This window comes from Podarcis muralis, chromosome 14, assembly GCF_964188315.1.
Source record: "Podarcis muralis chromosome 14, rPodMur119.hap1.1, whole genome shotgun sequence".
NCBI classification, from domain to species: Eukaryota; Metazoa; Chordata; class Lepidosauria; order Squamata; family Lacertidae; genus Podarcis; species Podarcis muralis.
In genome coordinates this window covers 27,170,549-27,195,622 of record NC_135668.1, presented here as the reverse complement: position 1 = coordinate 27,195,622, position 25,074 = coordinate 27,170,549, and the positions used below count along the sequence as shown (strand labels likewise).

General features: G+C 44.1%; 2 protein-coding genes across 10 annotated transcripts in view; both read left to right on the top strand.

Annotated features, from left to right (window-relative positions):
* DENND4A (DENN domain containing 4A) overlaps window positions 1–7,982 on the top strand; it is a 58,955-nt gene extending 50,973 nt beyond the window's left edge. For all 3 annotated transcript variants that reach the window (XM_028705580.2, XM_028705579.2, XM_028705581.2), the window contains 5 exons: window positions 994–1,248; window positions 2,088–2,205; window positions 3,160–3,322; window positions 5,897–5,961; window positions 7,150–7,982. In XM_028705580.2, coding sequence (XP_028561413.2) covers window positions 994–1,248; window positions 2,088–2,205; window positions 3,160–3,322; window positions 5,897–5,961; window positions 7,150–7,286 — 738 coding nt within the window. In that variant the 3' untranslated portion in view covers window positions 7,287–7,982. The remainder of the gene's footprint in view (window positions 1–993; window positions 1,249–2,087; window positions 2,206–3,159; window positions 3,323–5,896; window positions 5,962–7,149) is intronic.
* A 6,357-nt stretch (window positions 7,983–14,339) lies between these two features.
* INTS14 (integrator complex subunit 14) lies at window positions 14,340–24,711 on the top strand. Of its 7 annotated transcripts, none has more exons than XM_028706253.2 (13): window positions 14,340–14,449; window positions 15,175–15,292; window positions 16,432–16,696; window positions 16,862–16,969; window positions 17,582–17,737; window positions 17,988–18,106; window positions 19,437–19,579; window positions 20,071–20,163; window positions 20,590–20,734; window positions 21,900–22,033; window positions 22,398–22,516; window positions 23,335–23,400; window positions 24,348–24,711. In XM_028706253.2, exons 3-13 carry the CDS (start codon window positions 16,475–16,477, stop codon window positions 24,597–24,599), a joined length of 1,557 nt encoding a protein of 518 aa, XP_028562086.2. In that variant the 5' UTR covers window positions 14,340–14,449; window positions 15,175–15,292; window positions 16,432–16,474; the 3' UTR covers window positions 24,600–24,711. The 7 variants fall into 7 exon arrangements, with proteins under 7 accessions (XP_028562086.2, XP_028562089.2, XP_028562085.2 ...); XM_028706256.2 differs by having other exon boundaries at window positions 14,349–14,474; window positions 20,593–20,734; XM_028706252.2 differs by having other exon boundaries at window positions 14,349–14,474.
* Window positions 24,712–25,074: the final 363 nt, after the last annotated feature.

Genomic DNA, 25,074 nt, shown 5'->3' with positions numbered 1-25,074 from the left:
GTTGTCCTGCTTAATAATTACCAAAGGGGGGATAATTGACCAATGGTATAATCCCAGAAGTGTCACACAGAGTTAAACGATGAAGCTTGGTCCCACAAGAGGCAGTGATAGTCACCAATTTGAATGGCTTAGACGAATTCGTGGAGGATAAGGCTATCCAATGGCTACTAGCCACCATGTTCTCCCTCCACTATTGGAGGCAGTATGTCTCTGAATACCAGTTGCTGAGAATCACAAGTGGAAAGAGCATTGTTGCACTGGGGTCCTGTTTGTGGGCTTCCCTTTGGGACTTTTGGTTGACCACTGGGAGAACATGATACTGGACTTAAAAGGGCATTTGGAGCAAAGGAAGCTTCCTTTTACTAAGTCAGGACATTGATCCATCTAGCTCAGTATTGTCTGCACTGACCAGCATTAGCTCTCCAGAGTTTCAGATTGGGATCTTTGCCCAGCCCTACCAGAAGATGCTAGGGATTTAACCTGGGAACTTCCTGCACGTAAAGCAGTTGCTCTTAACACTGAGCCATGGCCCTTCCGCAAATTAAAGCCCATCGGAGAATAAAAGGCTTGGAAAAATGAAAATGTCTTCTCCTAGCACCTAAAGGACATCAGTGTAAGCGCCAGGATAAGTTCTCAAGAGAGTTGTGACTGAGAAGGCTGCCTCTTCTTCCCCACTTTAGTAGCTCCTGAAGAAGAACCTCTAAAATAGAGCTTAGCTAAAATGAGACCCAATGTGGGGTAGTGGTTAGAGTGTCAGCCTAGAACCTGGGAGACCAGGGTTCAAATCCCCACACATCCATGAAGCTCATTGGGTGACTTTGGGCCAGTCACAGTCTCTCAGCCTAACCTACCTCACAGGATTGCTGTGAGGGTAAAATGGGTAGGGTGGGGTTGGAGAGGACCATGTATGTCACTTTGAGCTCCTCAGAGAAAAGATGAAATGTAATAATAAATACAAAAAAGTTTCTTTTTATTTCTTTATATATCCAATAGGATCCTTTGGGGTTGGAGTGGCGTTTGCAGAGTCCAGAGCCCATAACTGTCCCATACCTGAGTCCTCTTGTTGTATGGAAGGAGCTTGAAAGTTTATTAGAAAATGAAGGGGATCATGTGATAACAGTGCCAGACTTTGTGGACCACCATCCCATTGTGTTCTGGAATCTAGTGTGGTATTTTCGACGCCTGGACTTACCTAGTAACTTACCAGGATTAATACTGTCCTCTGAGCATTGCAATAAGAATTCAAAGGTATGAAAAAATGGCTGTACATTTGTTTTAAGGGCTTGACAAATTATTATAAACCTTGTGCCTTCCGACTGCAGCTTTTCTCTGCTCCTACAGCTTCCCACCCCAGGGATTTTGGGACTGTGCATGCATGTGTTTTGGGGCGGGGAGAGAGAGAACTACCAATCTGTTTTAGACCTGTATTGAACGAGTTCTGGGATTGCTTCTGATTCTAGAGAGCCTGTTGATATCCTCATAATGAAAGCATGCTGGCTAGATCTCTGAAATTGAAGCCTGAGCAGTATTCTGCTCACCCTTGCAGAATGCTTCAAGAATGGAAAATAAGTGCATGTCTAGTCTCTGGACCAGACTAGCTGAGATGCCAGTAGCCAGTGCAGGGGACTGGCAGAGATGTAAATAGTAGGTGCCAGGGGACTGTGCATAGTTTTTTGTTTTTCGTTTTACCCCTCCTCCACTGTGTTTCAAATCTGGATCGAGGAGTCTGCTCCTTGCACTGGGGGGAAAAGTTCAATTTGTGACAATGGCACAGGAACAGGGGGCCAGTCCAAATCCATACTACTGCAGGGAACAAAGAGCGAAAAACCACATTACACCTTCCTTCACAGGCTAGGGTCTCAATCCTGTTTACTTTTTTGCCTTTTGCCACACCCACTTTCACCTCTGGCCAGGGTATTCATAACTCTTCAGTGGGGCCCTAGCAGAGAAGAAGCTTACAATGCGATAGCCGAAAGTCAGAATTGTTATCCTTTCCCACTGTGTGTGTGGCATCAAGGAAGTTTGATGCTGTTCTGTAATTCCCTACTATAATGTTCAGTCTTGTCTTTTGTGTTGTTATTGCTCAGATTCCCAGGAATTGCATCTTAGAGGACAGCAAGTACGTTCTAATTCAGATGCTGTGGGACAACATGAAATTGCATAAGGATCCAGGGCAGCCTCTCTATATTCTGTGGAATGCACAGAGTAAGTGATGACCGGCATGCAGCTTGGAAGCTGTTGTGTGCTGTTTTTAGAACAAATTCTTCACTACGACCACCAGTAACTTAAGCTGATAAGCAATGGGGATTTTGATTGTGCTAATCTGTTTGTCTTGCAGGTCAAAACCAAACACTTGTGTTTGAGAGTGAGTGTTACATTCTGTACTGTTCAGGTTGCTTTTTTATTTTGTGTATGTGTGTATATTTTATACAGTAACTTTTTGGCTTACAGTGTACTTGCCTTAGCACAAATTTATTTTCCAGCCTTTTTTCCATTCAATTGTTAAATTCCTATCCTTTTTTTTTTTTAAAGATGAACCATTGGAGTTGTGTTGGTGATTTGCCTCGTAGGCAGAGGTGGCTGGTCCATTAAGACAAATGGAGACACTGCCCCATCACCCTCTGCCAGACCCAGCTAGCCTTTCCATCTACCTGCCTTATATCCAGCCTAGGAGGTGGCTGTGGCTGCCAGCTTCCTCCTCCACCTTGGTCTCAGTGCTGTCATTGTGGAACTCTGCAGGGAAGAAGATGCAGGCTAAACTAGCATCTCTTGGCTCCACCTGTCATTGGTTCTGCATCTCCTGCTTCTCTGCCTTCCTCCCCACCTGTCTCAATGGACACCAGCCACCACTACTTGCAGGGTCACCTGAGTAAAACCTTGCATTGGTCTCAATGCTTGTTTTTGAATTGGCTTTTAATACCCATTTGGTTGCAACTCTTATATGCTATTGGCCAGAACTTCCCTTTTATGGCTTGCTTTTTTGTGCTTTATTTTTGTACTCCCTTTATCCTGATTCTGTCTTTATATGACAAGTGTTTTTTTTGCAGAGCCAACTTAAAAGGTATCCTTGTTTTTACCTTTCAGCTGTTATTCCCCCTACCCCGTCACTGCTGTTTTTCATTTCCTTCTTAAATATTCCTTTTTATTCCTTCTCCCCAGCACAAAATTACCCAATGGTTCGCTTACTGCAGAACGATGACAGCTCATTTAACCAGGAGCTCTTAAGAAGCATGGTGAAGAGTATTAAGATGAATGATGTCTATGGGCCAATGAGCCAGATTCTAGAGAGACTGAACAAATGGCCACAGATGAAAAGGCAAAGGTAAATGAGCACAGTTAAAAAGAAGCCTATAGTATGTTGTAAGAGGAGGAAGTCATTCATCCCCTTGAGAGTATCAATGCTTTGATGTTCTGCATCTTGAAGAAGGATGCCTCTTGATAGGATGCCTTATGGGCTGTAACATCATTTTGTGCTATGTGTTTGATACCTGAGTGCTTCTTTAGAACAAACACTCTGCACTCTTTCTTGTAGAGGTGGTGGCAGTTATTATTTCACAGTGTACCCTGGAACGTAATCACTGCCCCCCCACAAAAGAAAATGTTTTAAATGCATATCCAGTCCTGTGGGCTTTCCAGTGGTCTCCCACCCAAATCATGCCCACATCTGATAAGATTCAACAATGCTGCAGCTCCAGGTGATGCCAGACCAATTCACCGGACTCCTTGAACCTATGCCCTCAGTCCAAGCAGCCACAGTGCTGTGTGCTTGTGTGTATCCTATTTGGCAAAGCAGTAGTGAGGATCACAAATGCACTATTAAACATCAAGGCTTTCTCACTCAGTGGAGGGTGGCAGCCAGAGTGGTTCATTCTTCCCATTTGTTATGGGGGAAGGGCCATGAAAATTATTCAGGCAGGGACTCTCCCCCTCACATCCTGGCTGCTTCAAAGAGACAAGGTGTTTCAGAGCTTCTGCTCCACTTTCTTTGGATGTAGGTAGCTGGAATAGGAAGCAAGCTGGACTAGCTTTGCATTTTGATCGTGCCTACTTCACTGTGCTCTCCTAAGTGGGTCACAATGCAAAACCGCCATGGCTCACACAAAAAATGTGGAAACATAGCAAAGTGGCGCCCTGATCAACCCCAGAGGCAATACAGAACAAAGAGAAGCAATGTCAGGCATTACAAAACAGTGTTTATGTAGAGCCCAGGCAATTTTGGGGGAAAAATCTCTTTCTCAAGGGCACTGCAAAAGCATGTACTTAACGTGATTGCAGCTTCTGCAGATCACCAGACATAGATACAGGGTGAGTCCTTTAAAACAGGCTCCGTGGATACAGAGTACACATGTTCCACGGGGCCTCTTTTAAAAGACTCACCCTGTAGATAGATAGATAGATAGATAGATAGAGGAGCAAGCTTGTTTATCAGGCTCTGGGAGTCTTCTCAAGAGCCTCCCAGAGCCTGTTAAGGCAGAGGGCCTAAGAATTATTTCCATGCCACAAAAATCCTTAACAGAAAGAGCTTTTAAACCCTCCACCCTGCTTACCAAGCTGTGGGAGACTCCCATGAGATCTCAGGCAGCCCCATTCTCAAAATCTTGGATGGCAGGGACAGTTCCAGGGCTTGTTCTGCCTTTGCGTGATTCTGCCTTTGCACGCAGTCCCTGGGAATGTAAACCTTGTGTCAATTGCAGTCCCACTATGTGGTATAAATAAGAAAAAGGGTACCGTATTTTTCGCCCTATAGGACGCACTTTTTTCCCTCCAAAAATGAAGGGGAAATGTGTGTGCGTCCTATGGGGCGAATGCAGGCTTTCGCTGAAGCCTAGAGAGCGAGAGGGGTCGGTGCGCACCGACCCCTCTCGCTCTCCAGGCTTCAGGAAGCTATCCCCCCAGCCCGGCAAGCTCCCAGAGTGATGCCGAAACTGCACGCAGCTTCTCCATCGCTCCAGCTCCTGTTCTGGGGGCTGGGGTCCTTTATTCCCCCCCCCCCCAACAAAATCTAGGTGCGTCCTATGGGCCAGTGCGTCCTATAGGGCGAAAAATATGGTAATTAGTACAAAGTAGAACAGCCTTCTCCAGCTTGGTGCCTCCCCCACCCCAGATGTTTTGGAGTAGAGCTTTCATCTGGACCTAACCTCTATGCCCAGGTTGGCAAGGAGAGTAGGGTGCTGTGGCGATCACACAGGGCCCCTGGACGTTTCACGGTCTATTGACCCTGTGCCACCACTGCGGTTGCTTTCTTCGCTGCCACCACCCCGCTTCTCACGGGGACACATGGAGTCCAGACAGTTGTTAACATAAACAAATAATCAAGTTTATTTTTAAGTGCAGGAATAAGTGTATGGTTTCGGTTTATTTTTCCCTTGTCAGTTTCTTAAATCTTAGTTCCTAACAACTTCAAACTGAATTATTCCCAACTATCTATTTACCTCCCTAACAATTCCTCTCACTCTCTCACAATAACTCGACCAACCCACTGCCTATTCCACCCTCTTCCTTCTCCAACACCCAAGCCTCAACTCCCAACTGACAAACCACAACTGACTTTTCAAAACCTCCCACTCTATCTTTTACTCCCCCCCTTGCATTCTCACTGGCCAATCACATCACACCCATTTTAACCCTTTCCTTGACCCATCCTAGGAGGCAAACGCCACAGGTGCAATCCATCCTTCCAATCTCTTTTAACAGTGAGAACTCCCCTTCACCTCATGGTGTGTTTTCTAGACCTGGCAGGGCTATCATCATGACCCAGTTAATAATAATAATAATAATAACAATGCAAAAATCACTACTTTTAGAGTGGAGAAGAATGTCCGGATTATATGAAGTACAGTAGGTTCATATAAGATTGTGGTTTTTAAAATAACACTTTCCAATGTATCTTTTTTAGGAGCCTTTATAGAGAAATACTATTTCTCTCTCTTGTTGCGCTTGGAAGGGATAACATTGATATAGGTAAGCCATCAAGTTGTGTTGTGTTGTGCTAAGTGCGCATAAAAGTAGTCATTGTAAACTGTTACTTCAAGACTTAAAAGGATACTTTTTGTTTTAAAGCATCTTTCACAATCCTGTTTAGATGAAGTATAATAATTTAAACCTAGTTGCTTCTTTTCTGTAAAGCCAGACTCGTAAATAGCTATTTGCCTGTGTGCGGTGAAGATCACCTTCAGGCAAAAAAGAGTGGGGAAGATTTTATAAAGGGAATAAGAATGGGTTTATTCCTCTGACTCAGACTATTGATGGTCACTAAAATGTGACCAAGCCATTTTCAAACCATGGAATATGAAGAGAGCTTTTTTTTAACTAACCAGGGTTTGTTTTAAAACAATAATCTCTTATTCATATTCATTCATAACTCAGGATTAATGAAAACTCAGAGTAAATGCTGCAGAAATTTTTATTCTGAGCTGAAGGTTTTGCTCTGGCTTAATTCTAATGCATGCACCCATGGTTTAGCATTGTGCAAACCAGCCCAATTTGCAAGCAGCTACTATTTGTTTGTTGCTGCCACTAAGTTGGAACACCACTAAGTTGGAAGCACAAGCCATTTGGGGGCCATCCATCAGCCCCCAATTGAGGTTATTGGTTCGTCTTGCTAATCTGTATATAACACATTTTTTAAAAGGAATTGTATGATGAAGTGCTTCAGGCAGGCTCTTTTGTGAAACATGAATTCAAAACTGTTGTCTAAAATGGAATCAGTCTCTTGAAAACACACACACACACACACACACACACAGTATTACAGAAAAGAACCAGACACTAATATTAACAATAGTAATAATTCATACATCACAAAAGCATATAAAATATATCTGTGTGGTGTACAACCACCTAACATATAAAATCAAACCTTAAAGAAACAGAAATACAGGAATGGGTCATCTGACAAGAAGGTTATAAAAAGAGTAAATCATTTTTATCAGGTTTGCTTCCTGAGTTGGTGCCTAAAGTCAGCAGTGGACAGAGTGCCTTTTTCAGAATCCCCTATCTGAGCAGAGTCCACTGGGAAATCCCCCTGCCCCAAGAAATGAATCGGAGCTGTGCAGAAAACACTCCTAGTTCATAGCTATCCCAAAGCTAAAGCATTTCTGGCACCTGCTCCATTGTTCTGGTATAACCTCCCCCCTCCTGTCGTTACAGATGCTTTTGACAGAGAATACAAAATGGCTTATGACCGCCTTACAGTAAATCAGGTGAAGAGCACCCACAACTGTGATAGGCCTCCAAGTACAGGAGTGATGGAATGTCGAAAGATTTTTGGGGAGCCGTACCTTTAAAAAAGAAATATTGCACCTAATGAATTGCAGCAGGGTTTGTATGAAGAAACAGAAAAGACTTCAGAAAGACTCTCACCCTTCTCCATTTAAAAAAGCATCTTCAGCTTTGTTTTAAAATTAGGATTTCCAAGGGGGGAAATGTTGCTGGAATGACTTATGAGCCGTGGGCCAGAGTAGGCTCTCTTCGCTGTGGACAGTGTCTGCAAAACATGTAGGGGAGAAAACGGAATGGTCCATTGCAGAAAGCTTAAGCAGAGATGGACCAAAATCATGTACTGAAAGTTTGCATGAATGAAATAAGCTTTTCAGAACTGTTTACATAGAAAGTTAAAAATGTCACAGAGCTCATACCAGAGTTGTATAATAACAGATTTTAAATTATTTATAGCAAGTTCATATTTTTTTAACTTTTTAAATTACTATAGTGAATCAAGTGATCCTGTTGCAGAAGCAATACTTTTGTCCTCCCTCAGAATATTGCTGTTTATAGCAACTGGTCTTTTTTGCAGATAAAGCCCTTCTCTCTTTCATTTTTTAAAAAGTATTGTGGAAATATCGATGCTGTTCTCAGTCGCAGTGCAGGTTGTAGTATTTCCTGTCCCTCCCCATAAGTGCACACTTAAAAGATTGCAGACTTTAGCTGACAAGTATTTCAAACTTGTATGAAGCTTTCATAAGTTATGTGCATTTGTCACTTTCAAGAATCCGACATGGTTGGCTGTTGGGGAGCCACCGCTATACAGATAATCTGTTGCAAAGCCTGCTATTTAAAGAGCTACTTTAGGCATTCCAATGGGTCAAGATTTGCCCTGTAGGGTTGTGGACCTTTCCTCATCAAAATAACAAGCTTTGCACCAGAGGTTGGGAACCCTTTTCAGTCTGAGAGTCACATTTCCTCATGGAAAACCTCCCAGGTGTTGGGCCAGGCCAGAGTCAAAATTGGACAAGGGATGTGACTCAATAGGCTACATTCCAGCTATCCAAAACTCCGAGGGTTTGAAACACATAGCCCTACACCCTGCCCACCTCTCCATCCAGGCAAGCAGGAGGAATTGTCACAATTCTCCCCTCCTCTGGCAATTCACTGCTTGCATTTATTTAATATTTGAACATGCCCTCTTCAAAGCACCACACTTCGAACAAGTACCTCTTCCTGGGGAAACACATAGCCCCACACCCTGCCCACCCCTCCATCCAGGCAAGCAGGAGAAATTGTCATGCCTTCTGGGCTTGAACACATTGTACAGGGCAAATGATAGTAATACTAGGGCCGCTAAATTCATAATGGAAGCTAATCCCATTGTACTGAGCCATAAAAATTTCTCTTGGGAGGGTTGGATATATATGTTTGAAATCTTCACAATGCCATAAGGTTTGCCGTTGCTAGAAGAGTGTTTCCAAAAACAGACTTTCCAGATCCTCTTGGCAGCTTCCAATCTGAGCTAGTGTTGTTATTCAAGGCGGGCAAGCTCTTGTTCCACAGTGGCGGCTTTCCAGGGGTTTTAGTCTGTTGGTTGCTTCAAGATTCATAGGCAGAAGCCCTGGCCACCTGACACCCATTTGGCATCTGGGACATAGACAGGTGGCTGCTCTTCATCAGAAAGGCCCTTGCTCCCGCGAGCGGAATCCGCCATCTTGAAGCAACTCGGAATTATCACAATTCAAGGACACATTTCAGCCATACAAAACACCTGAGAGGGCACAGAGCTGAGTCGGTGAGGGAGTGGGCCCAGGTGGAATTCCAAGGGCCCAGGGCTATGATGTTCCCTACTTCTGCCCTATACCATATCAAAGTCCATGGGCATAGCTAGGGGGGACGGGGCAGTCCCCCCCCAGTCAATAAAAATACACAGCTAACTGAGCTTCTCCCCCCACCAAAAAAGCCAAAAATCCTGGCTACACCCATTTCACAATCTGCTTTCAAAAGTCCCTGCAGTTTCCAAAGTGGTGTGTCATGTGTTTCTGCTTCCATGGGCTGCTGCCTAAGAAGGACAAACCCAAAGCACCTCTGGGCACGTGGGAATGGGGGAATGGTGCTTTGGATCCCAGCCAAAGTGTATGGCAAGTCGCTTGGGGAAAATGCTTATATACAAACTGAAGGAAAGAACTGTATAATCTGTGGACCAGAATGTTCCAAAATGGAATTTAGGACAAGCTTGTCCAAACAGAAAATTTGGGTGCAATAGGATCATGTGGGTTGGGGAAGAGAATGTAATCTACTTTGAGATAAGATGTGTATCAGATATATTAGATATCATTGCTTGTTTGCTAATATGCAAACATCATAGCAACTTCTTATTTTTTGTTGCATGGCTTCACACTGCTTGTGTTTCAAACCCAGATACTTTAAAATTTTGAGAACTGGAGAACATTATAGTGTCTTCTCTAATTTGCACATACATGTAGAGTTCCTTGTTTACAGGAAGATGTGCTGCCTATTCTGTCACCTCCTCCCGGTTTTTCTCCAGCTAATAGGTTTGGTTGGAGGCAGTGTGCTTCTGAATACCAGTTGCAGGAAACCACAGGATGGGACAGTGCTCTTGTGCTCAGGTCCTGCTTGCAGGTTTCTCACAGGCATCTGGTTGGCCACTGTGAGAACAGGATGCTGGACTAGATGGGCCATCGGCCTGATCCAGCAGGCTCTTCTTATGTTCTTAGTATGCTAATAGTCATTTTGCATGGGGATTATTAACCTATGCCTTAGCAACTTGGTCTTAGATCTGAATCCAAAGAGCTACTTCAGGCATTTTGAATTTTTCTTTGTCTTTGAACAGCAGGTCCCTTTTGCCATGTCTCAAACTGTTTTTGAATCTGCTCCTGGATTCAGACAGCATGTGGGCCTGCTGCTCAAAAAAACATTTAAGGCTGAAGCCTCTTTGGGTGTGTTGAAAGTGTAGTCTCTAAGGACACAATGAACTAGGAATTTCTCTTGCATAAGTCCCCCCTGCGTCCTCTTGCATAGCTTCCATTCAATTCTGCGGGCTCGCATAGGAGAATTTCCTCATGCATTTCCACACATCAGTACTCACCTTGCAATTACAGACAAACACAGGTAACTTTAAGAGAATGTCATCTCCATGAATTTTGTGACAAAGCTATGCCTCCTGATATAGTGGGTATAGAACTTTGGAAGCCACATTGCTAAGTACCTAGTAACATGGGTGGGTGTTAATTTCTGTGTACAGTATCTGTGCTATGTTGTATTCACACAGTTATGTTGTGTAAGGAAAAGATGTGCACTGTGGTTGCCACAAATGTAAATAAGTCATTTGGTATTTGTATTGTGTAGAAGAAAGTAGAGTGCTGGTCAGCCTTTGAACTGCAACTTCTTGCTTCTGTTAGCTGTGTAAAAGCCACTATTTTATAGCACTTTAGAGCTATGATGGAGAGCTTCTTCCTGAGCTCTGTCTGGTGTTTCTAGGGATACCAAGAAAGTGACAAATCAGATTCACTCATATATGGTATGTATAACCTGTTTGGGGGAATATGGTCTCACAAGGGTGTGTGTATGTGTGGGTGTGTCTACTGCTGTCTTAACATCAAAGTTTCAATTAACGTGACCGATAATTTTCCAGTTGCAGCACTTCCTAACAGCATAAGTGTGTATATACTAAAAACAAGCCCTCTAGGCTGGTGTGTTAGCTTGGTAAGAGAGAAGGATAGAGGGGGATATTGTCCTATTAACATGTTTGGCCAGAATTCAAGGAATTACTTCAAACATACTCAGTAGCTTGTGCACACCCAAAATATGTTTCAACGCCCCCCTTTTGAATGGCTGATCCCCATTCTTATCACAAATTGTGATAAGCGAAAATCATCACCATGCATCTCTCTAGTGAAAACCATCACCACGGACACAAAATTAAATCTGATATGTCTGAGGTGGCCCATACATTCACTTAAAAACAAACATGGATTGAGTTTACATTTTTAATCTTTGTTATTGAAAGGCAGTTTTGAAATCTTTTCCCTTCTGTTTATAGTGAGTTGTCCTAATACTTAGGAACAGTTCTGTGTTTCCTACTGGTAATATAACAAAGCCTTTTATCCTTATGGTTCATGGTATCTGAAACATATTTGAGGCTTTTAAGTGCTTATTTTCTTCCTTTTTACTGTGTTCATAATCCTTGTAATGTTAGGTTTGCTCTTTGTACAGAAATGGATTTATCAAGTAGATGACTTTAGTATTTCAATAGGAAATGCTTTATCCCAAAGACAGAAAATGGATATTCATTACATGTAAATGTGTGTATATATGGCATTATAAAACAGGAGGTACAGCTGGTGGATTAATTTGCTAAAGAGCACTTTTACAAATGAATGGTTGTAGATTTGTACATATGTAATGTTTACATTTTATTTACCAACAAAGAATATCAGTTTTAAGTGTTTATTTTTGTTTTGAATTTGTAGGTCAATTTTAAGGTGTAAATTTCCATGTTCACAATGGAAAAAGCTGTGTTTTCCCCCATGAAATGTCCTAGAAAAATGATTCTATTTAAAATTTTACAATGGCTCAATAAAGAAAAGTGAACATGATCTTTGTGCTCATTCTTTTGTCTTACGTTTATATTGAGGGCAAGTAGTTGCAATGTTTCTCCATCATTTCCAAGATTCATAGGACTTCAGTAACCATAATAGCAGTTTCCACAGGGAGGTTCAGTGTCTTGCAGCGAAAATCAGAGTCTCGTGATACCTGAAAGCCTAAGAAACTTAGAGTAAGCACAAGCTTACTATAGCATAAGCTTAGTATAGACCACAATTGCCTTATGTCAGAAATTTGTTAGTATTTAAAGTTCCACAAGTCTCTTAATATCAGTGGATTTTTTTATAAATATAGAAACTCATATTTGCAGCCTGAAAATCTCCTTTAATACACTGAAACTTGTGTGGGACTCCTTTGTGAATTGCATGTCACTAAGGCAGCTTCATGTACCGCAAGTATTTTTAAAAGCTCTAGTACCAGCAACATAATCTGATGATATTCGGTATCTTAAAATATTCAGTAGCAAATATCAGAAGGGCAACCTGCACACCCCAACATTTCCTAGTTGAAAAAAGGGCCTGTCTTTAACACCCTGTATTCTCATGCCAAGCACCACATAAAACTTACATTTTTCTGAAGTCACTACTCTGCCTGCTCCATTTATTTAAAAATTAGGTTTGTTTTCCCCACTTAAGAGCAGGCCTATGCTCAAGGAACTAGCACTGCACTGAGGCCACCAAAGCCTCAGGCAACAGCAAAAGATTCAGAAGTACAGTGGTACCTCAGGTTAAGTACTTAATTCGTTCCAGAGGTCCGTACTTAACCTGAAACTGTTCTTAACCTGAAGCACCACTTTAGCTAATGGAGCCTCCCGCTGCTGCCACGCCACCGGAGCACAATTTCTGTTCTCATCCCGAAGCAAAGTTCTTAACCTGAAGCACTATTTCTGGATTAGCAGAGTCTGTAACCTGAAGCGTATGTAACCTGAAGCATATGTAACCTGAGGCACCACTGTACCCGCAAGTAACCCCTCTGAATGAATGGAGAGTGAAAGATGGGCAGCGTATATTACTATTACTTTTACTATTGGGCTGCCATACGTCCTGATTTTTGGAAATCAGGCAAATATCCTGGAAAACCGGCAACGGGGGTTAAACTATGCCGAAAATGCCTTCAAAACCTCCCAAACTCCAAAATTCTTGTACCAGTGTTTGCTGGCATTTTTCATGGATGTATGTGTGAATAGGAGGTTTCAAATGTGGTCAAGGCAAGTGGCATGCATATGTACATGGATGTGATGTGGATGTTGGCAAGCTGCACTTTGTGGATGAAGTCGCCAGGCATAAGCTGGTGGAGGTACCTAGGTGATGCTGTTAGATGATGGGCATCCCACTAATTTTCCATTAAAAAAAAACTTTCTAGGGATGTACGAAGTCAGTGAGGTTTCTCGAGATCACCGGTAAAAGAAATGAAAAGAAATGAAGGACTTAAATTTCTAAATAAATCTACTTTTATCATCCGTTCTTTTTCTTCTGAAAATGGGATATCAAATACCCGAGTTTTATGGTACCCGTCCCCCATCAGTACACATGAAGAGTGGACTGGGTGAGAAGCATATAATAAATGAATCAATGACTTTTGAGATGCCCTCCACAAAAGACAAGCAGCAAGTAATTTGAGATTTCAACTAGGGCTAGAACCTCTAGATTCTTTTTCTATGATTTGGCATTCTTTTATTAAATATACAGCAGAACCATCATTTTTAAGACAGCTCTTACCCTTGTCACAGGCCTGGCAAATCTGGAACCAAATTTAATAATCTGATAACGCTGATCATCTTAACTTGGACTTTGTACCTATTTTGTAGTTTTGCTTTTTCACCTTTTAATTTTCATCTTTTGTTATAATTGACCTCTCTCTTTTATATACATGATAAAATGAAAATAATCTTTACAAAACAGGAAAAGCATGGACCCCACCCAAGGCTCTAGTTCCCCATTGCCAGACTCCCGTCATTAACACAGACTTTTAAAATTTATTATACGTAAGACACTCTGGGAGACATTTTGGCTGAATAGTGGGATACAAATGCTCTAAACCAGTGTTTCCCTACCTTTGGTCTCCAGCTGTTTTTGGACTACAACTCCCATCATCCCCGATCACTGGTCTTGCTAACTATGGATGATGGGAACTGTAGTCCAAAAACAGCTGAAGACCCAAGGTTGGGAAATACTGCTCTAAACAAATAAAATAAATAAATCAGTGTATTTTGGAACATGCACATTCTTCTTTTTAAAAGAAAGATATTAAATTATTTTTTTAAAAAATTAAGGTTGCTTTTTTTTTTTAAATTGTAGTATAGATCTGCAAGATTACTCCCACTCCCGCCCCCCAAAAAACCCTTCTCTGCATTCTGGAGATGCAAGGAAACCTGATCCCTGTTTTCAAAACCAAAAGCCGTGCAGGGAAACAGCTCCTGCTCTCGCGATTTATAACATGCCCTCCTCCGCCCTCGAGCTTCACTTGCCGCAACTGAGCGTGCGCGAGGCCAACCGAGCCGCGCGTGCCCAGTAAGTGCTTTGTAAGGGCCGCTTTCTAAAGCCGGCCCCAAAGGCTGCGGTTAGAGCAGCAGCGGGGAAGGAATTACGGGGTGGACCAACATGGCGGCGGTGCGCGGGTGAGGTCCCCATCCCGGATGGAAAGTACGATTTACACTCACACATCCCAACATAGTGGGGCTGGGAGCTCCCCCTTCTCTAATTAGACGGACCCCCCAGTTCCTTTTCCAGCCCCCTTTTCTTTCCTACTTCCTACGTGCCCCCACATACTTTCTCTCTTGTCCACATAATGGGCATGGTGATGGCTGCTGTTGTTTGTGTGCGGCTTCCTTCGTCAGAGCCAGGCAAGCCCCTTCCCCGAGCTGCTCACGGCCTAAAAGCAACTACCAGCCACCATGGCTATACGTTCCCTCCACTGTTGGGGAGGGACATACACATGTTTGGCTCAGTGGTGGAGCACCTGCCTTGAGTTCTGGGGGGGGGGGGTCCCAGGCTCGGTCCTTTACACCCCCTGGTGTGGTTGTGGGGGTTGGGGAACGACTGCTGGCCCGAACCCCCCGGTAGGCTGCTGCCAATCAGTGTAAGCAATGCAGAACTGGATGGACCTTCATAGTGTGGCTCTGTGTATAAGGCAGCTTTCTGTTTTCTACGGCAGCATGCCTGTTTCTGGGAATTGCATGTGGGGAAATAGGGCTGCTTTTGCACTCAGGTCCTGGTTAGGGGTGGGGTGTCCTTTTGGGGTACCTAGTTGGCCACTGTGAGAACGGGATGCTGGGCTAAAAGGGCCACTGGTCTGATAGAACAGGGAAATTCTTAACATTGTTCTCTTCTTTTGTTGTTAAAGCAGCCACAGCCGAGGAAGAGACAAAGGCAGCTAAGGGGCTAAATGTGAGCAAACACACCTAGGTTTGCTTCAGACTCCATCACACAGTTGGGATGCAGCCAGAAGCCACAGAGAAAAGGTGAGTTTGTGAGGGTTTTGACAAATGGGAGAGAGGTTGCAAGCTTCTCAGGACGTATTTTCTGCATATACCGGTATCGTTCCTCCTTCTTTTTGCCCACACTAAGATGGTGCTTTAAGGTGCTACAAAACCCCTTGTTGGCTTTGCTGCAGCATGGCTACCCCTTTGGAATTCACTCTTGACCCTCATCTTAGATTCAGAATGTCACGAACTTATTATTAGGTAATGCTCCACTGTTTCCACCAATTTGCCCTCTTCCCTCAGATTCTTCTTACCATCCCTTGCACTCCAAATAGGTGCTGCCTCTCTCCTTTTCTATGCATTTTTTGGCCTCTTTTATGCTATCCACTCCCTTATAGGTAATGTACTGCTCTTCCTTCACCAATTTTCCCCTTCTCGTATTTCCTTTATTATCCTTAATTGGCTTGCTGTGCTTGTGTTGACCATCCCTCAACCACACAGTGCCAGCATGCATATTTGTAATTCTTCCCTAGGTTCCTTTTTTGTTTTGTTTTAATATTTATTTTATTTATTATTATTACATTAATAGCTGCCACTTAGCAGATGTTTTCTGGGGAGCTCACTCTCTGGTTCCATTTCTCTCCTTGCAACACCACCTGTTTATTTACCGTATTTTTTGCTCTATAAGACTCACTTTTTCCCTCCTAAAAAGGAAGGGGAAATGTGTGTGCGTCTTATGGAGCGAATGCAGGCTGTGCAGCTATCCCAGAAGCCAGAACAGCAAGAGGGATCACTGCTTTCACTGCGCAGCAATCCCTCTTGCTGTTCTGGCTTCTGAGATTCAGAATATTTTTTTTCTTGTTTTCCTCCTCCAAAAACTATGTGCGTCTTGTGGTCTGATGCATCTTATAGAGCGAAAAATATGGTATATACCAGTTTTTGGCCCTGCCCTAGGTAATGAAAGTGGAATTAGTTGTTTCTAAGATTATTTTATTATCATTTACTTGGTGCATTAGTCTCCTACTAAAAGTTTAAGCAACTTACAAAAAGGCTAGAAGCCAAAAAGTCATAATATTTCAATAAAATTATTCAACATTCCACAAGGAAAATGTTATTATATATTTAATTTGAAAAAGGTTAAAACTGGTGGGCATTTATTTCCATTTCTTCCTCCACAGCAATTTCCTCTTGCACATTTGATAGAACAAAGAAGGGGACACCATGCCGACTGTGGTGGTGATGGATGTGTCCCTCTCAATGACCCGGCCAGTCTCAATTGAGGGTTCTGAAGAATATCAGCGGAAACATCTTGCAGCTCATGGCCTGACCATGCTGTTTGAACACATGGCAACCAACTACAAACTGGAATTCACTGCTTTGGTTGTGTTTTCATCCCTCTGGGAACTGATGGTTCCCTTCACAAGAGACTACAATACGCTCCAGGTACAAAATATAAAGGCAGACAAATGTTTTTGTTTCATTGTAAATATGAATTAGGACTGATTGTCAGTCTCAAAACTCCAACTCAGTTCTGTATAATTGAGCAGCAAGTTGCATATAGAGTATTTTTCTAACCCAAACCAACTAGTATGTAACTTGTGTTGACAGGAAGCCCTGAGTAATATGGACGATTATGACAAAACATGCTTGGAGTCTGCTCTGCTCGGGGTTTGCAATATTGTGCAACAGGAATGGGGGGCTGCCATTCCCTGCCAGGTAAGATTTTAGACTATTCCAGATGATGACTGCTATAAATTAGGGTTCAGGATTGAGCAGACTACATACATCTGCAGGAAACAACTTCACATCCTGGTAAGGTATACTAAGCATACCCTTTTTTGTGAGCAAGGAGTATCCTGTCAGAAAGTTATCTTTGCCACTCAGTACTTTCTGTTTTCCTCTTTTGCCTCAGGAGTATTAGTTGAAGGGGCAGGTTGTATCTCTGAGGTTTCCTTTTGGCCTAAGAGCTTCTAGTTTTTCAGCCCTTATTAAACACTGTCACATCCTGTATAATTCTAATGCATGGGGGCCTCCCTACAGAGGTTCACATGATGTACTACTAGCAAAGAGAGGCCTGAAGGCACATTCAAACCTCACATGGGAAAACACCCCAAGGACTTGGGAAAGAAATAATGATTTTGTAGGCTGGCCTTTCCAACAAGTCTGAGTTAAGCTGTTATAATCCCCATATTGCAGGTGGAAAACTGAGGATGTGAAATCTCAAACTGGTACTTCTAAAATCGACTGACAAGTGCTTGCAGCATGAGATAGTTTTTGGAGATCAACATGTTTGTTGGGTCACTGCTTCTCTTGTTCCCTCCTTGCTAGGTTGTCCTTGTTACTGATGGCAGCTTGGGCATTGGAAGGGGCTCTCTCCGACACTCTTTGGCTACGCTTGGCCAACGAACTGAAAGCAACCGGTTCCCTCTGCCTTTTCCTTTCCCATCAAAGCTATACGTCATGTGCATGGCCAATCTGGAGGAGGTGAGTCCCCTTTGGCTTTAAACAAGGTTTGCTCTTGGTTTGTCTACAGAAGACAAACCACAAGCCTGAGTTTGGATTTTATGATGAGATAAATTATGGCTTAGCTCACAGCAGTGCAGCAGCAGCAAGACCAAAGAAGCAGAATGGGGAAATCGCCTCTCCAGGAAGCTGCCTGCTCGCACAAAGCTATAGTTTGGCATTACATGCAACTGGGACACTGTGTGTGAAGTTGTGCTTTCTTTTGTTAAAGCTCCAGAGCTCAGATTCTTTAGATTGTCTTGAACGGCTCATAGACTTAAACAACGGAGAGGGTCAGATTTTTACTATTGATGGACCCCTTTGCTTGAAGAATGTGCAGTCCATGTTTGGGTGAGTACACCTGTGATCAGCATTGCTGTGTAAATGCTATCCTTCAACACAGAGTCTTGCATGACATGGTGTGGGTTTGTTTCCTTCTCTTGCTACCTAGCACAGATAAGTTATTGGGTAACTTTTCCACCAATATAATTCAGTCTTCTGATGCTAATGTGTCCTCTGCCTTTCAGTTGTGACTATTGTCCCTTCTTGTTTGTCTGCAAGGTTAGTTTCCTCCACATTCTCTCCCCCCCCCCTGAGTAATTACTAATATTTGATGGTAATTATCATAGAATTGTAATGTTCGGCGGGACCCTGAGGGTCATTTAGTGCGCCCCCTTGAAATTCAGGAATCTCAACTAACGCATCTGTGACAGATGGCCGTCTAAATTTAGTGCTATAAACATTGAGTTGCAAGGTTTTTTGAGGAGAAAATCAGGAATGGTCACAGTCCAGCCACAGTTAAGTACAAAGTCTCACTAATGTTAATACTTCGATGAATTGGACTTTAAAATGCTTAACTTTGGCCGGTTGGTGCTCCAGCTTCCATGTTTGCTCCAAAGTACAAGATAGATAAATGAAATGAACAGATAAGATAAGACATAAATTTTGGGATGAAAAGATCATGAGTTGCACACAATTCTGTTGGCAGGATAGTAATTTAATCATATGAGCATTGCTACATAAATTGACTTCTCTATGAATCCTCCATTCCCCTTGCTTCCAAAGCAGAGCTCTCCATATTTGACAGATAAAACTCTTGGAATTGTGGTTTTCCATGTACTGCAGGAGATTTGTTGTCATTGGCACTCTTAGAAACTACAGTGCCTGCTTCCTTAATGGAGTCTATGGCAGCTTAAGCTAGTTTAAGACCAGTTTAACTGTGTAGCTATGTCATAGAGAACTCCTAGGATCATAAGAAACTGCCTTATCTTTACACGTTTGCCTATCTAGGTCAGTATTGTTTACACCAGCCTTTTCCAGCCTTTGGTCTTCCAGATGTTGGACCACAGCTCCCATAATCTCTATTAGCTGTGGTGGCTAGAGTCTTTCCCTGCCTACCTAGAAGTGCCTTGGATTGAACCTGGGACCTTTTACCACTGACCTATCTTTTAACTGCTCTCCCAGCATCATCTACAAAGGGCCTTATTTATCACTGATCTTATGGCTGCTTTCTTAGCTCTTCTTTCTGATGAAAAAATTCCTGTTGTTTGAAAGATCACATAATTGAATGGTCAAGCAAAAGATGTCTTGTCAGCAGTCTTCCCACCCATTAAACATCATCTAAACAAACTCCTTGTTTGGATTTAACTTTTTGTTTTAATGATAAGCTCTCTTGTTCTAGAAAGCTAATAGACGTAGCTTATACCCCCTTCCATGCTGTTCTGAAATGCGGCCATTTGTCTTCGGACGTGCAAGCCTTTCCGAGGCCGGAGCCTTTCATTATAGATGAGGAAATCGATCCAATCCCTAAAACAATTAATACGGGTAAGTAGCTGCTTCTTTTCTGGCAACAACTTTGATTTAGCTCCTCCTCCTCGGCAGTTTCTTCCTCTGACTTGGGCTGTGGAATGTAGCCATCTGTCCCACTTCTGACACTTAGTACTGAAAGCTCTAAATGACTCAGGTGACAAGGATGTGGAAGACTGCCTCCTTCCCTATAGACACTCTCAGGGGTTGTGATCGTCAGAGGGGGACTTCTTGATTGTTCCACCACTCTCAGAAGCTTGAGGGAGGGTGGCCCAGGAGACGGTATTCTCAGTGGCAGGCCCCAATTCTGGGATTTGAAACTGAGGATAAACCACTGTGGTCTGGTTGGATTCCACTTTGGAATGGTCCTGGTCTACTTTTGAGAAGGCCAGGGGCATGTGTGAGATGGTGTGTTCCTGTTTAGACATTATGTGGGTGTGTGGAAGAAATCCCCAGCTGGCGTGTTTTTTGAAATCTGATCACCTTCTCTCTGTTTTCCCCCCTTTTAGATTTGGAAATAGTTGGGTTTATTGACATAGCGGATATCTCCAGTCCCCCCGTCCTATCTAGGCATTTGGTGTTGCCTATTGCGCTCAACAAAGGTGAGCCCTTCTGCTCTCTCCCCTCCCCACACCCAGAAGCGACAACTCTGTATTTTTAGTCTGTTGAGCACTGATCTGGGCAGTGTGTGGTGTGGTGTGTTGGTTAGAGTCCTGGGCTAGGACCTGGGAGACAAGGATTCAAATCCCCACTTGACCATGATGCTCCCTGAATGACTTTGGGAGCCAGTCATGATGTCTCAACCTAGCCTATCTTGCAGGATTGATAAATGGATGAAATGTGGAGGGGGAGAACACAAACTTGAGTTCCTTGGAGGAAAAAAGTGGGATATAAGCATAATAAAAAATGATATCTAAGCAGCAACAGCAGTAGTAGTAGTAGCAGCAGCAGCAGCAGCAATAACAACCACCACCACCCCAGTGAGAGGAGGCAGGTTCTGATAGTGTCTTATTTTCCCTTTTCCCTAGAAGGAGATGAGGTGGGTCCTGGGATTGCTGATGAGGTTGAAGACGAGAATTCGGCTAATCAGATAGCGGGCAAGATCCCGAACTTCTGTGTGTTGCTTCATGGGAGCCTGAAAGTCGAAGGCATGGTGGCTATTGTGCAGTTAGGGTACGAAGGGTCCGGGGGGGGGGGGGAGGCTCGTGGTTCTGGAGAACAGAGATGTTATTGGCTAGAATTGTATGTATTTGGGGCCAGTGATTGATGTTCAGTTCATTTCAGTATTGGAAAAGGGAGACTGGATTTATCTACCAGATGTCCTTTGATGGGCGACTTACGTCCGCCACAACAAGGCAGGGGTTCCAGAAGCTTCTGAAACAGGGATGGGAAAGCCTTTGTTCTGCCTGAGGGCCACATTCACTCCAAGTAATCTTCCAGGGGCTTCCAAGTGGGTGGGGTCAAAGGCAAACAGAGGATGGAGCAAAACAGGCAGTTCTTGCCATTATACACAGTAGGTAACATGCCAGCCACAGAAAACCCAAGAGGCTTCTACACTCGCCCACATATCCCTTTAGGCAGGCAAAAGCCCTCAAGGAGGGGGTCACAGAGCAGGGCCAGCAAGGGGCCTGGGGAAGAGTCACAAGGGCCACATTTGGAAACTTCCACAGCAGAGGCCCGGTCTTGGAGCAAAGTGTCCCTAAACATTTCCTGAAAATTAATAGAAGAAGAGGGCAGGTAGAAGTTTGTGAAATAATGCCTGGCATGGAGAAAGTGGATAGAGAAATGGTTTTCTCCCCTCTCTCATAACACCAGAATGCATGGACATCCAGTGAAGCTGAATGCTGGACGATTCAGGACAGATAAAATAAAGCACTTCATTCAGTGCATAGTTAAGCTATGGAAATTGCTCCCCTGGGAGGCAGTGATGGCCACCAACCTGGATGGTTTTAAAAGAGGACTGGACCAATTCATAGAGGAGAAGGCTGTCAATGGCTACTAGCCATTACGGTTATGCTCTGCCTCCACAGTTGGAGGCAGTAATGCTTCTGAATACCAGTTGCTGGAAACCACAGGAGGGGAGAAAGCTCTTGTACTTGGGTCCTGCTTGCAAGCTTCCTGTTGGAACATCTAGGTGGCCACTGTGAGAACAGGACTGGATGGGCCATTGGCCTGATCCAGTAGGCTATTCATATGACAGATCATTTGTGACTTCTGTCTGTTCTTGTCATAATGAGAAGCTGCAGGGAAAGGGAATGCCCAGTCCCAATTGGCCAGGGTGTTTTCTTTGGAGCAAGAATGGTAGAACTGCTTGTGGATGTTCTGCTTTTCTTTTCAGCCCCGAATGGTATGGGATGCTGTATTCTCAGGCTGACAGCAAGAAGAAGTCCAACCTCATGATGTCTCTCTTTGAGCCGGGTCCGGAGCCTCTTCCTTGGCTGGGGAAGATGGCCCAACTTGGCCCCATCTCAGGTAGGGGTCATGCCTGTCTGAATGGTTCTAGCAATCCCCTCGGCGTTTGAGACACTAGTCTTCCAAAGCCCATTTCCTCCCCTGTTCTACACCACAGCTTCCCCGTTCATTTCAGCGAAGGCTCCAGATGTAGTTCCCTCTTTTTGCTCACAGAACTGCCCCAACCATTGGTGTGCAAATGGTGAGGTTCTGTGCACACAGGAACTTTTGGTGTGCATGTTCTGCCCTGGATCAAGGGCTCTTGTGTCCTGCGTATCTCTTGACAATTTTTTAGGGTCCCCTTTTCAAGCACCCAGGCCATATGTTCAGTTGCTTTGCTTTCTTGGAAGTGGTCTCGTTCTTCAGCGATTCGTTTTCCTTTCAGATGCTAAAGAGAACCCATATGGCGAAGATGACAACAAGAGTCCCTTTCCGTTGCAACCCAAGAATAAACGCAGCTATGCACAGAATGTAACAGTGTGGATTAAACAAAATGGCCTCCAGGTGAGCAGAGGGCTGAATTCAAAGCCCACAGCAGGCATCCACTTTCTCTTGTGCTCCCAGGTCTGTGTGTGGGAGGGGATTCTCAAGAGGCTTTCAGTTTGATAGACGCTCCACAGTGGGAGGGAAAGCCCAGAAGGTTGGGCCCGCTTTCTTGAAAGGCCACTTTCCTGCCCCCCACCTTAAGTGTGCAGCCCCAGGGCACATGGAACAACCTTTTACACCAACCTGCTGCTGGACAACGGCTACGGGGATTAGGAGTTAGGAGTGCTGAACCAGAACCTGGGAGACCAGGGTTCAAGTCCCTCAGCATAACCTACCTTGCAGGCTGGTTGTGAGGATGAAATGGGGAGGGACAGAACCACATATGCCCCCTTCAGCTCCTGGGGGTGTGTGGAGAGGTAGGGCCATAAATGCAGTAAGTGAAGCCTCGTGGAATTAGACTAGAGTTGAGCTCCTGGTCTACTCCTCCTCAGTAGACTCGGGCAAGATGTACTAATCTCTCTGCCTCAGTTCGCCAGCCATAATAAAAGAATGAAGACCGTCTGGAGGTTTCTGTTGGTGCAAGAAGTGGGTGGCTTGCTTCTGGGTGTGGGCAGATCACCTTGGTGCTCACAGCATTCATGTCAGCCTGCTGTCAACTTCTGGTACTGTTCCAAGGTTTCTGAGCAGTAAAGCGTATTCCCCATTAAGAACGCTACTGTGCAGGAAGGGGCTTTGAGGGTGTGTGGTGGTGAAGTTGTCCTTTTTTGTAAGGGGGTGGGGGATGTAATTTCAAGCTCCAGCAAACCAGGCATATTGTCATTTTCCTTTCCCCGCAGACAGATGTGCAGAAGATACTTAGGAATGCAAGGAAGCTCCCTGAAAAAACACAGACCTTCTACAAGGTGAGAGCAGCAGGCTCCCGTGGCACCCTGGTCTCCAGGGGCTCGCTTGCATAGGCGAATAAATTGCAACTCACCCAGTGCACTTTTCTTCACTGGTAGAACAGAGAGAGCTAGTTGTGTCTTAGCAGCAGGGAGAGCTGGCATAGTTGGCTTAGAGCAGCTGTTCTCCAGCTCAGGGCTGGAGAGCCCTGGTTTGTACTTGGTTGGTTCAGAGGTTTCTCAGTGGAGGAGTTAGTAGCTGGCGGCAGACTTCCCTGAAAGAGGACAATGTACACCCCCTTCCCGTGTAACGTGCAGTTGTGTGTGTTCTGAAGCGCACTCTTCGTTTACATACAATGAAATAGCCAGTGTTCTGCTTAAATGAACTGTATACCTTCAGAGGTGCACCCCAGAATCCTATGCAACATGCACAGATCCTTGGCAGACAACAGCAGCGTGTATGCTAGTACTATCCAGTGAGACAAAGTGTAGAAGCCTCTGGCCTTAATGCATTTAAAACAGGGATAAGGAATCTGTGACTCTCCAGATGTTTAATTCAACACACCCACCCCGACATCTGGAGAGCCACACACATCCCCTATCCTTGATTTTAGAAGCACCCGTTTAGAGGGAATGATTAACTCATTCACTTTAGTGTTGCACTAGACTTTTTATTCCCCCCCCCCATTCAGATGACATTATAATTTTAAGACCTCCCAGTACTGCACAAGTGCTTGATTAAAAAGTGTTCTCTCTACAGTAGAGGCTGGTCCACTAGGGAGAATGGGGAACAGTAGAAGATCGCACTGGCTGTCAGTTTTTTCCTCCATTGTCTCAGTGTTGCACTTGTAGAAAGTTGAGGAGGAAGTCTGGGATAAAACTAGAATTAAGTTGACTCCACCTACTGTTGGCCTCCTGCATTACACCCTATCAGTCTCAACTGCTCTTTTTCTCCAACTCCTTTCTAGGAGCTGAATCGCTTACGAAAGGCAGCCTTAGCCCTTGGGTTTTGGGACCTGTTGAAAGGCGTAGCAGATATACTCGAAAGGGAATGCACCCTCCTACCAGACACAGCCCACCCAGATGCCGCCTTCCAGCTTACCCACGCTGCTCAGCAGCTCAAAATGGCAGGCAGTGGCACCTCGGAATATGCCACCTATGACCACAACATCACACCTCTGCAGACAGACTTCTCCAGCAGTGGGACAGAGCGCCTGTGATGACCCTCTAAAGCAAACTTTGCCCATCATTGATGGTTTTCTTAACTGTTGTATTCCAAGCTTGCTCTGTAAGGGCAGACTGGACTTTATTATTAAATTTGTTACATTTTCATCCCTCTTTCCTTCATATCACAGGCCCTGGGGAAGGGAGAATTTAGAAATCCCTAAAACCAACGCAGTACTCCTGAAAGCCGTCATACCGTTCCAAAGGTTTCCTGAACAAGGAATGTAAAAAGACATCAACAGTGGGGACTTCTGCACCTTGGGGCTATTTAGGTAAACCATTGTCAGTTGCAGAGATAAATTTTCCCCTGCACTTTGGTTCTATAGCACTAAGATTGGACATAGCTCCCATGGCTTGAACAGTGAATCAGCTGATGTCATTTTACATCAGGTGATTGACTGCTGGGCAGCCCTGCCCCTGTCCAAACAGCTTATAGAAGATGGTCTGGAACTGGCTGGATCAAGTCCCCCA